General features: G+C 35.9%; 1 protein-coding gene across 3 annotated transcripts in view; it reads right to left on the reverse strand.

Annotated features, from left to right (window-relative positions):
• Positions 1-13,319, reverse strand: part of DMD (dystrophin) — a gene marked incomplete at both ends in the record, with an annotated part of 2,093,893 nt that overhangs the window by 1,671,585 nt on the left and 408,989 nt on the right. For all 3 annotated transcript variants that reach the window (XM_079728248.1, XM_079728247.1, XM_079728246.1), the window contains one exon: positions 13,152-13,270. In XM_079728248.1, the coding sequence (XP_079584374.1) occupies positions 13,152-13,270 (119 nt within the window). The remainder of the gene's footprint in view (positions 1-13,151; positions 13,271-13,319) is intronic.

Genomic DNA, 13,319 nt, shown 5'->3' on the forward strand with positions numbered 1-13,319 from the left:
ATGTTTTGGTGGAGGAAAAATAGGAGATACAATAGTGCAGAGAAAATTACATATAAATTATTTAATTTTTATCCAGAAGCTTACATCTTATTCATTTTTATATTTGTTATATTTTGAACTGGGTGGGATTTGTCCTTATTTTTAGCCTTTTCAAACCTTGTTCCTGCACCAGGGTTCTCCAAATACCCAAGTACTCAATGATTCTTATTGTTCTAGGCTACTCTTTCCCCACTTCCTGCCATACATACTCAGACTCCCTTCGGTTAACAACAACTATACCAATATCATCGTCTACTATTATGTTTTAGGTGATATGAGGTACATTTATCAAGGGCTTCACCACGTACTCTTGCCTATTGAATAGTATTCATTTTAAATAAAACAGTTCTCAAGAGATCTCAAAAGAGCCACTCCTCTTCCTCAGGCATATATGTATATTCATTTCACTTTAAATGCTTTCACCTATAGCACCTCTACCAATAGAACATTAATGAAACAATTTTTAAAACACTTTTCCAAGGTGTTCACTTGTCCAGCTGATTCTATACAGACCCAAGTTCTCAACTGGCTCCAATAATAAATCCACACAAAGAACTGCACCATACAGAGAAACTTAGATATTGAAGCCTAGGTAAAATGTACATTTTTACTTAGTCCTTCTTAGAATTCTCTCTCCCTGTCTCTCTCTGTCTCTCCCTTTTTTTGCCAATCCATATTTTAGAGAGTAGATAAGAGATGTTTACATCACAAGCTGATGAGGAAATATCTGAGATAGACGTTTTGGCATACCTTAAGCGATGCTTTTGCCATCTAGAGTTAATAAGAGAGAGAGTAGAAGGGAATATATTCATAACTGGTTAGTGTTTCGCTTTGATAACTTTAGTGTGCCTTGGATACGACCCCAAACTTGCAAGATGTGTAAACATCCTTCCACTTTGATTAATTATTTAAGTATTCTCTGAGGGAGATATCATAGTATAGAGACAGAATCCAGTATCTCTCTTGGTCTGGACTCCTGTTTGTATGACTTTTACATTTATTTCCAGCACATTTGGAATCAATTGATTGATGTCCCTCCGTTTTAAAAGAAAGTCAATTAGCTCTGTAATAAAGAGAGCAACTTCTTAATCAATGCAAAGAAAAAAATCAAGGAGGAAGACACAAATATTCTGCATTACAATTATTTTCTGTAGTAGTTACAAGCAGGGAATCTCAACTCCAACTCACTAAGCTGAGTGATATAGGCAAGTTACTTACACTCTTCAGTTGTAAATGGCCATAATAATAGTGTCTACTTCCTGGGGTTGTCATGAGAATAAAATAAAATTATACTTATAAAATGTTAATTACTGTGCCCAGCACTTACAAATGTTTGGACAATATTACACCAGAGCACATCAGCATTCCCGTACAAATGCTACTCTGGGTTTCAGAAAACAAGAGTTTTTCTGAGGTTCTTGGGAACCAGTTCAACCACCACACATTGTTAAATAAAAAGTTATGGTTGCAGAAGAAAAACTATATTTTCGCAAGTGTGCTCACCAGCATCTTGCAAATACTGTGACAATTACAGGAAAAACGTATTATAATTATGAACCAGTTTTCAGGAGACTTGTTGAACATCTTCAGTGTAACTGAGTCTGTGTGCATGTGTACGTGTGTGTGTGTGCATATGTGTGTGTGTAACGTCGCCACTGATGAATTCAACCTATAGTTCAAGTTTACTGTGAAGTGTTAGATTATATTCTGGAGCTCAAGGATATCAAGGACTACCACCCAGAAATGCAGCTGTGAACCAGCAAAATCCCTCAGATCAGGAAACTGGAATGGGTGGGAAGGTCACAGGAAAAACAGTAAGATTTTAAATGGGTAATTATTTAATTTGGGGAGAGTTGCCTTTATTCTACAGGAAGGCAAAATAATTAGGAAGATCAGCTCTCTCTAATTAAGATAATTTATAGGACTATAAAGGGAAGCAATGTTTAATTTCTGCAATATTCCAGGCACTTGACATATGTTAGCTACTATTTCTGAATACGTATTACAGGCTAAATACTTTACAGGCATTACTTAACTTAATCCTTGCAGTAACTGTATGAGGTAGATATTATTGATTCAACTTTGCACATAAGCAAAACTGAGGCTCAGAAAGTTTCTCAGTGCCATATAACTAATTAATGGCAAAAATTGGTTTCAACCAAAGGCTAGTTGGCTGTATGAATAAAAGGTTAAATCAGGCCTAAGCTTGCCTAGAAGAATGTCCAGAGAATTTTGTTTACCTAGAACTATGGAGTTGAGATAACTGGGAAAGTTGTGCCTCTTTTGTTTGCTAAACAGAACTGCTCTTAGGCTAGTGGAGGATGGGCTGTGAATTGATACGCAGGCCTTTATCTTCTGTTACTAGAATGGTATTAAATATTGGTGGGAGGGCTTCCCTGGTGGCGCAGTGGTTGAGAGTCCGCCTGCCGATGCAGGGGACACGGGTTCGTGCCCCGGTCTGGGAAGATCCCACATGCCGCGGAGCGGTTGGGCCCGTGAGCCATGGCCGTTGAGCCTGCGCGTCCGGAGCCTGTGCTCCGCAATGGGAGAGGCCACAACAGTGAGAGGCCCACGTACAGCAAAAAAAAAAAAAAAAAAAAAAATATTGGTGGGAAATCGTGGCTAGAACTTCTTTGTGTCAAGTGGCCCACACTGACCCTGGCTCTTTCCCCATGTGGATAAGGGGCAAATGTGTGTATTTTGGGTGTTTCTGGGCCACCCAATGACATAAAGATTCCATGCCAGCATCTCTCATGCTTTGTATCCTTCTATACAGCTAAGTAAATGCAGTATTAGATTACATTCTACTGCATCTGTGAGTATAACTGCCAATTTGATCCCCTCGCAGCTACAGTGATATTGCAGGCTCCAATGATTGTTATATCCTGTCACTAAAAGTCATATATCCAGCTGAAACACAGACTGTTTAGCAAAACTAATCCTAGATAAACAGCTTGTGATTAAAGCCAACCTATTTCTGGCATTATTATCAGAGATCATGAAGTTAACTAAAGGCGTTTGCTTCTTTTAAATGGATTTATAGGATCACAAACTTGTACTGTGGAAAAATTATTTTACTGCCATTTAAAATTTTTTTCTTTACTTTTATTATCCCTTTGTTATTATTAAAAATTCCTCTGGAATAAGAGGCTTTATCAGCTATGCCAATGAAAGAGATATTTACTGGCTGAAAAAGGGATCATCAAACCCCTGATGACAGGGCACAGCGATACTAGTTAGGATCAAAGTGAGAGAGGAGGAGAAAAAAAGAAAAATAAATAAAAGGACAAAGAGCCAGGGACCACCTCTGCACACAGGTTGTCCTGGACAATGCTTTGGTGGAATCATTGTGTGCGTGAGAGCGTCATTCTATCACAAACATGTCTGTGAAGTAATAAACAGAAGAAGGGATGGAGAGGGAGGGAGCTGTGTGGACAGCAGATAAGGCAAGTCCCTTAATCCTAAAAGAGAATGTTTTTGGTAGCCAATCTTACATGATGGCTAGTCTATTTCTATTTTATCTGGTGGACAAACCATTTCTCATTAACGGTAGGACTGTTAGCAATAAGCAATGCTCCAGTAATTGAAGATTTGAACAGCAGGCTTAGTCACCTCTTCAGGAAGAAAATGCTAGAGGTCTTAAAAAAACATGGGACAACAGATTCTGGGTTTTATCCTCTAAAAAGACATACCTAAGGAAACAAACGTTCTATTGCAGCTACTTTTACCTTGGCTATATGATAGTCTCACCTGACTAGCTTTTAGAAATTGCTGGTGTCAGGGCCCCATCTCAGACCAATAAAATCAGAATATCTGCTCCAACCCCAATGTTTTCATAAATCTCCCCAGGTGATTTTACTGGGCAGTCCAGTTGGAAAGAATATGGACTCTGAGGAGAGGTAAAGCGGAATTCGATTCCTGCTCATCTTTCTATTGGCTGTGTGATCTTGGTTTTAGTAAAGCTCTCTAAGCCTCAGGTTTTCCATCTATAAAATAGGATAAACTGCCCTAGAACTACTGGGTAAAAGAAATGTGAGGTTCCTAAAACATGGTTGTCCCACTTAAATTTTAGTTACATTTTACCAAAAAGAGCTTTGCATATTTGAATTTATATCACTGGTGATAAATTAGAAAAATATTTTTAGGGGAAAACTGTGTTTTGATTTGAAGTAAAAGTTTACTCAGCAATAATTTTTAAAATCTCACAAGAACGATACTGCAGAACAATTGATTATTTCTAAAAAGTAAAAACACTGGATTTCAACCATCTTATTAAATATTAATAATACATAACATCCCCAAGCACTTAATAGCTGTTACAGTTTCTTCATCTGTCAAGTAGATAGCATATGACCCACTAACCCCACAAGTTTGCCATAAGCCAATAAATCTAAGAGTGTATTTTATTATTTTTAAGTATAATCACAAGACTACTGTAAAGTTTCTGGTCCCTTTCATAAGAATTAAATCCCATTTTTATGAGAATGAAATTATCCTGTTATAAGAAATGGCATCAACCAAGACTCTAGTTCATTACTATTTTATCCAAATACTATTGTAAATTAATATATTTTCATCTTATATTTCATATTCTAGCTGTTAAATGGCCCATGCATTTTTATAGAGAGAAATGATTTAATTGGAAAACATATGTACCAACCTGATACCTTTTTTCCTAGCACTCAGTTTTAAGGTTTTCAGATATCCATTTGCAAGTTCTGTGATATATCCTATTTTTTTAATCAAACACAGTTAATTCCATTTTGAAGACTGTGAAATGAACAAAAATGTCCCAGCTATAAGCAACATATGCTTTACTTTCAAATACCATCATTGACTTTATTAAAACCTCAAAGAAATTTCCAAACTATGCCATTTTATTTTCATTTTCTATAATTGTTTAAATATTCAAAATGTTTTTTTTATAAAAAGGTCAATTTATTATACCTTTTGTTTGGTGGGATATCAGTGCCCTTTAACACCCTACTATTCAAGTACAAATGATTATGTTTACAAAGTATTTACAATTTCAGTCTTCTTCCTTTATATTTTAAAACACAATAACTATCTGGTTACAACAGTGAACAAAAAATCCTGAAGGTGGCAAAAGGGAAAGCCTCTGCCTTAGGAGGCTCACTGCAGCCTCCTGCTTCCCCTGGATCCTCCAAACACTGCCCAGCCTCCACTGGAACAAATGTCTCTGAATTAAAGAAAAACTGGGTGACTGCTTTCCATGGTGGCCAATTCTAGATTGACAGTGTTTTGGCTGCTGTCTTTATATTTTATGTTCTGAAGATTTCTCTCATTCATTACCATTGCATTACGTGGGAACCCTGTTCTACAAGGTAATGTGGGATTCTGCCAACAATAACAATCTGAGGAAGCCTGGAAAACAACATCCTAAACTTACACTTAATTCTTAAATTTGGAAGGTTTAGTTTAACCTTTAAAACAGAAGGCCAAGAAAACAATACACTGGAACTTTTACCTAAATGATACTACTGAAGACTATGAGGTCAGTGGTGACATCAAGATGTTACTAAATCGTGTGATACCAGTAAAACTATTTTCTGTCCCATATTTTGCAATAGGGAATCGCTGAAGAAAACACACTTCTTTCACTTACACAGTAAGACAGGGCAGGGGTTCCACACTGCAAATATTCAGACCCCAGTTCTGTTGTCTTAGAAAGCTTTTGAGAGGTTTTTCTAAATTCTCTTCTAGTGTTCTAGATTAATAGAGGACTTTTATTCAGGTAGCTATGTCTAGGATATTCTAAACACTCAACATTTCACCATCATCTACAAAGAGACCATCAACACCCCATGAAGGATAAGAACAAAACCAACAGGCTGCACAAATTAAAACAGGTTGAAAAGGAGAATTCCCTTTTAGTTCTGCACATTTGAGGATTAAAAAAAAAAAAAGTAGGAACTCTTCTCAGTGTCCAGATACAAAGCACAGAAAGCCTCCTGCATGCCGTACTCTCTCATTACAGCACGTGCTGAACCACAATGAACAAGTGAGAAGGCAAATTATAGTGTTCTGTTTTGGCAAAATGCTCTTAATAAGTCTACGCCCTCCCATGATAAACAAGAAACACAAATATCAACTACAAAACACTTTAATTACTCATAGATGCTAATATCTCATGTATTACTTCAGATATGAGTCTTATTAAAATCAATAACAGAGGAGCAACACATATTTTTTCTAATATATTTCCTTAACAGTCTAATGGACTCCTAGTGATGATACCTGGGGACACCATCCACAAGATATGTATTATATGTCATTCAGCATTGGAACATGGTGGATGTATTTCCCAACTGTTTAAACAATTTATAGATGGCCTGTCAGTCATTCAATATTATTTTTTATGACTGCATAGGCCTAGGATATTATATTTCCCCAACTTAAATAAAAAACAGTTCTAAAAACCATCCCGGTAAAGTAATTAAAAAGAGATTCCCAGTTACCTAGGCAAGGATTATACTCAAATGCTTCTGAATAAATTTGGTATAGAACCTCATCCACTATGCAAATATTAAATCACACGATTAGACTATATTTCATTATTTAAATTCCACAATCAAGACTTCCCTGGTGGCACGGTAGTTAAGAATCCGCCTGCCGATGCAGGGGACACGGGTTCAACCCCTGGTCCGGGAAGATCTCACATGCCGCGGAGCAACTAAGCCCGTGTGCCACAACTACTGAGCCTGTGCCCTAGAGCCCACAGGCCACAACTACTGAGCCCATGGGCCGCAACTACCGAAGCCCTCGTGCTCCAGGGCCTGCACGCTGCAACTACTGTGCCCCTGTACTGCAACTACTGAAGCCCGCACACCTACAGCCCATGCTCTGCAACAAGAGAAGCCACAGCAATGAGAAACCCATACACCGCGACGAAGAGTAGCCCCTGCTCGCTGCAACTAGACAAAGTCCATGCACAGCAACGAAGACTCAACGCAGGCAAAAAAAATCAAAAATAAAAAAAATTCCACAATCAAGTGAGAAACTATATTACTTAACTGTAACGATGAATAATACTCCTCTTATTTTAACAAATAAACTCCTAACAGAAATAAAAAATATAAATTGGCTGTTTTCTATAAGAGCAAAATTGGATAAATTATAAAAGAACATAAAGACAAGGAGAAAATACCAAATTATGGTATAAAGGGTAAATTCAGGCCATGTACTACACACACAGATATCATTTTTAATGTTTGGAGGTCTCTTTATTGTCTAAATGGGTGAATTTGGGACAGTTACATTCAATTATTTCTGTCATTCAAAAAACCGAAATGGATCAGCAGAACAAAAATCACTTCAATTCATTAGTGATTGGCTCAAATTGTCCTGAAAATATTCATTTTCTATGTTATCTGAACTAAGAATAAGGTAGAAAATAGGATATCAAAAAGAGATGTGGAATTCATTCTCTCTTTCTCTTCCCCCTCCTTCTCTCTCTCTCTGTCTCATGTGCCTTTGTTACCTTTTCAGGCTACTGGAAGCTATATATTAATGTATTAACTTTTTAAATTTCTATTGCAATAAGCAATTTGAAAGTTCTCCATCAGGAAACAGGAGATCACAACAGTAATATCTTAATGTTAGTATAATCATCTCTATCACAATATTAATATAGTATCTTTATCCTCATTTTTATGCTAATATTTGTATACTATTGTTGGTAACCTTTTTACCCACGTAGAAAGTTTTCATTTATTTATTTTGCTATGTATTACAAAGTACTGCCTCACTGCCCCTTAAAGATTTTTCTCCTATAGTAGCTATTATAAATCTGAGGATGCCTCAAAGTCATCGGCTAAAGTCATCTTTAACTCAAATGCATTCAAGTATGTTAAAGTGGCAGTGGACAGTCAAAGCTAGTTATGCAATGTGTCTGCCCATGGAAAAAAAGGTGTGTAAAAAAGAGGAAGGTTCAGGATAAAAACCTAAAAATAGTCAAGGATATTCTAATAAGTACCCTTACTCTAATGATATGCAGGCTAGAAATATGTTAATCACATTTCTCTGGACTTCTACATTGGCCATCAGTTTTTCTAAAGCCTCATTATGTATCACTGCTGGTCTCTGTTCTAAGCAATGCTAATAGAAGTATATATTTAAAGTATTTAACACAGTATTTCCCAAATTCCTTTGCTAAAAGGTTGTGTTGAATATACATTAAGCAAATGAGATGGCAACACTAAATCTACTAATGTAGCCCATTCCTTTGCTAATACAATAATGCCATCTCTAATTTGCTCATTTCAACTGCAATCCACTGATGTTCAAAATTAAAGAAATATTTTCATTATTACATTTAACACTATTAAATGATATAATTTGGTTTTAATGATCAAATTTTAATATCTTTTAAAAGAAATGCTGGAAAAAGTGGTCTCCTGCTGACATAATAGGAACATTATTCTGCTATTATCATATCTGTATAAGCAGTTGATGATACCTTCTATTTTCCGTAGTAGAGTAAGTAGACTAAGAACCGTTCTTCCAAGAAACTCAGGATTTAGTTTTAGGTAATTACAATTTGTATTATCTCTAAAGACTCTCTGTCAGAGATAATGATATACATCAACAAAACAGTACAAAGGAACATATATTTTGTTACTTTGTCATCAAAAAGGCAATGGCCATTTTAATATATGTACTATTAAAATACTTTTTTAATATATGGAAAAAAGAATATTCTGCACTGCAGAGAGTTTGGCTCTAAAGAGTGTGAGATATTTACAATAATAACTTCTAGTTGAAAGGTTATACACATGAGGAACACCAGTATATTCCAACCTCATTAAATTCTCTGAAAACAAAGATATTCCACAATGGGTTCTAGAACAAAAACAATCTAAATGATATGAAATGAGTGTGCCTGTCCATAAAAAGTTCGAGTTATTTATTTTAACAACACCCTTCTGAGTTGGTATGGTTTTACTCTTTCCATTTTAACTTAGTGTAAACTACTTATTACCATTTCTTGTTGTTAATGGTATCAAAATGTGATGAACAGAACAAAGCTGGAAGAAACAAAAACGCCACTTGCTCAAAGGATATCAAACCCAAAAAGAGGCCTTAAGGACTTTCTCTTTTATAGTAAAAGCTATATATTTTCTCTTGAATATTTTTTTAAAGACTAATCAGCTGCATGCATGCAAAGTGAAGTCGGAGATCATTTATTCAGGAGTAAAACTTTCCAAAAAGTAGAGCTAATTCGTGGAAAAGTAGACTCTAAAAGCAACTGAAGGACTTCCCTGGTGGCACAGTGGTTAAGAATCTGCCTGCCAATGCAGGGGACACGGGTTCGGGCCCTGGTCCGGGAAGGTCCCACATGCCGCGGAGCAACTAAGCCCGTGCACCACAACTGCTGAGCCTGCGCTCTAGAGCCCGCGAGCCACAACTACTGAGCCCAGGTGCTGCAACTACTGAAACCAATGCACTTAGAGCCCATGCTCCGCAACAAAGAGAAGTCACCGCAATGAGAAGCCAGTGCACCGCAACGAAGAGCAGCCCCGGCTCGCCACAACTAGAGAAAGCCCGTGCACAGCAACGAAGACCCAAGGCAGCCATAAATAAATAAATAAATAAATAAATAAATTAATTTTAAAAAATAAAATAAAAACAACTGAAGAGTGATGCAGGGATTAGCCAGACAGAAAACAGAATCTGTGTCACCATCCTCATGCTGTTAAAATGAAGTGGATTAAAACCAAACTAATTGGCTTGTGAATGTCATTTTGAGGTTACAAATATTTCTTGAAAGCCCTAGTGTTCATCAAATTTGACTCTCATCATTCATTTTTCATTCTAAAGTTACCCTGGTAAGCCACAGATGATGTGCACATCATCTTGCCCATCACAAACGGAAATGACTTACTACACTCAAAAGTCATCTAGAACCGGCACAAATTTTTATCCCCAATTTTTTTTATTACTTTTAGAACATCTACACTTTGTTATTGACAAGGAAAAGCTGAAAAGCATTCTCTTAATGCATAAAGTATTGTGTGGATTTGCAAACAAACCAACTTGTTTGAAACTCAGGGAAGCAAACAATGCACGTGAAACCCACAATGCACTACTGTGAGTGTCTTACAGGGAAATCAGGAGAGAAAGTGAATTGAATGATTCACAATAGGATATGTTTTGAAGGAGATAAACCTTTTATATCTACAAGCATAAAGATGCATAAATTATTAAATTTTACCCTACTAGTACTTGTTTTTGCATATGTTAACATTTAAACACACCAGAAACAGCTCCTGAAATTGCTTATGCTAATGCCTATTGCTACTCATTTTAAAAGGCGATTCCACTTAAAACCAAACCTCAGGCCTCAAAACACCAATTAAGGCCAAACAAAGCATACCAAAGTCGATATATGCAAGATATGAAAAGCTCCAAATTATATTTCAATGACTTTTTAATTTATAAATCAACCCAATCAATAAAGCATATGTTTAAAGTTCTAAAAACATTTTTGGGCAGGTATTTTTTAAGCCAAATATAACTTCAATCCCCCCAATAATAAAAATCTCCCCAAATATAAAGCTAAATGTTTCATTAGCCTCCTAAGGGGCATATTAGATATGAAACGAAAATTGCTTTGGGGAATAGCTGACATCATCATGTATAAGCTAAAGAACCAATAATTGGTTAAATAAAAATATGAACTTCTGAAAGGTAATTACTATACAGGACATGCAAGAAGTCCGTTGAGTCTCGCCTGTTAGATACATTGAGTAGCCTGTTCTAAGTCTTAGATTCTAAGAGACGCTATTCTGTCTTTTGTGACTAACTAATCAGTAAATAAAAATCCTTATGATTTGGTTAATTTTTTTTCTTTCAATTATCATTGATATCATCTCTTGGAAAATACTGAGCGATAATTTTTAAATGCATATTTGAGTATTTCCCTAATACTGGCAGGAACTGATAGACACTTAAAAATATAATTTAAGATTTATTCTGAATCCTTATCTTATTGAAAGCCAAAAAACCTTTAATAAACCAGTTTAGGAGACAATGCTCTTGGAAGGGAGTCCATAAATAGCAAAAGTTTTCAGATCAAAGAGTTCACTGGCAAAATGAAACCATAAGTGGTAGTTTGATCTCTATTAATCAGCTTGTATTTCATACTGTACCTGGTTGACTTTGAATTATCAAGTTTGAGTTATTATAATGGTGTGCCTATATGACATGCATTTCAACATACACTTTCCATTTAGGAGAACATATGGAATTGGGTATATCAGGCTATTTTATGCTATAAAATATATTATTTATTTAACTGACCTTTTCTGATTATAGGCTTATCAATCTATTTTCTGACTGTGATGTGGATGCCTATCTAGGTTCCTTTACTTCACTGATTCACAGGAGGACTCAGAGATCAAAAGCCATTTTATCACTTAGCAAGGAAAAGATCTATTTTAAACTTACTCTTACTGTTTTACAAAAGGATAAGGCACACACAAGAATATCCCAGACAACAGAAACTGACTACCATATGTGGATTTAACGAAAAACAAAAAAACTATTAACAGGCTTATCCTTCAGATTCATACACTATAGCTTTCACCCTCAGGGGCTGGAGTCATATTTTCATTATGTCTGCCCTCTCTACCTCACTAGAGTATGAAAAAACACGTATATCAATCGGTACTAGGAGTCAATAGTGAGGTAACCCTCCCCCATCCTGCAAAACAAGGAAATATGATTGATACAACTTCTCCCAGCTAAACTGGGGCAGGAAGGACACTGACCATCTACTGAAGCAATAATAAGAGGTTACAGGAGTCATGCATTATCTAAAGGAGAAGAAACATTTCTAATGAACTTAATCTGATTCCAACTTCACAAACATTTGTATTGCTATAATTTTCCCTTCCCAAGTCCATGTGCTTATCAAGAGCAATATAGAGGTCAATTAGATATGAGTATTCTGGTTCTTGTGATTGTTAAATATCTCATTTAAAATAAATGAGCTTCCATTTTGATTGTTATATCATTTTTTTCATCTGGTTTAAAGTTAACTCCCCCACCACTACCACCACCATATGGATCTTCTATCAATAAGATGAGGTAATCAGGTTTTTGGGTCTATAACACTAGATTCGATTCTGGTTGATGATAAATTCACCAGTGAAAGGCTATCCTCTGAGTTACTTCAGAACTTTTCCGGATGGGACCTATGACCACCACTCAAGGATCTCCTTATTTGGGATTGATTCAATATTCCAAAGACAAAAGAATTATATAACCCTACCCAAATATCAGCTTGTACTGTATTGCACATATCAATCCCACTGACACTGCCTCTCCAACTTCTGGGTTTAGAGTGTGGTAAAGCCTCAAGAAAGTTGAGAATATAGTCTGCAATTCCAAAGAAGTTGGCAAATTTAAAAAGTGCCTCATGGGATAGAAGAAAAGCAGAGGTCAGGAATTATTTTCCCTCTAATCCATGTGTTTGTAAGATACGACTATGCAGCACCAGAGATAAGGATGAAATTTAATTAAGCGTAATATTATAAAAATATAAATACAGTACTGCCTGTGAACTAAAGAAGCAGAAAACAAATAACCATTCAATGGAGGACTTCCCCCAGAGTGACAAGTTACAACAAAATCAGCGCCAGGAATAGATTTCCTGATTTAAACAGTAAACCATGTTGCCTTTTATGGAGTATATGAATGAAATTGGCAAGAGTAGCTAATTATTTATAGCTGATTAGTCTATCAAATCTCTTGGTAGAATAAGCAAAACATGAACTTTTTATAATTATTTGGAGTCAATATACTCTAAATGCAGTATACTTCATCTGTGAGGCATATACATTCTAAAGGCTTGAATTTTTTTCCTAAAGTTTTACATTTTAGTTTTAGATATTGGTATTCTGAGAACTAAAATCATGTATGACAGTTAATAATGTACTTCAGGAAAACAGAACATTTTAAATATACTTGGAATACAGAAAAACACAATGCAGAGTTTCTATTTTGTGCTTACTTTGTGGAAATGTTAAGCCTGAGATGATAAACATTAAACTATGCTAAAAACAGTGGTACTTTAGAAATGCACCAACCTTCAGGATCCAGTAGTTTCTCTATGCCTAAATGATACTTGGCAATGTTGAATGCATGTTCCAGTCGTTGTGTGGCTGACTGCTGGCAAACCACACTATTCCAATCAAACAGGTCTGGCCTGAAACACACACAAATATAAAGACAAATATAAATCAATTTAAAATGTT

This window comes from Hyperoodon ampullatus, assembly GCF_949752795.1.
Source record: "Hyperoodon ampullatus genome assembly, chromosome: X".
NCBI classification, from domain to species: Eukaryota; Metazoa; Chordata; class Mammalia; order Artiodactyla; family Ziphiidae; genus Hyperoodon; species Hyperoodon ampullatus.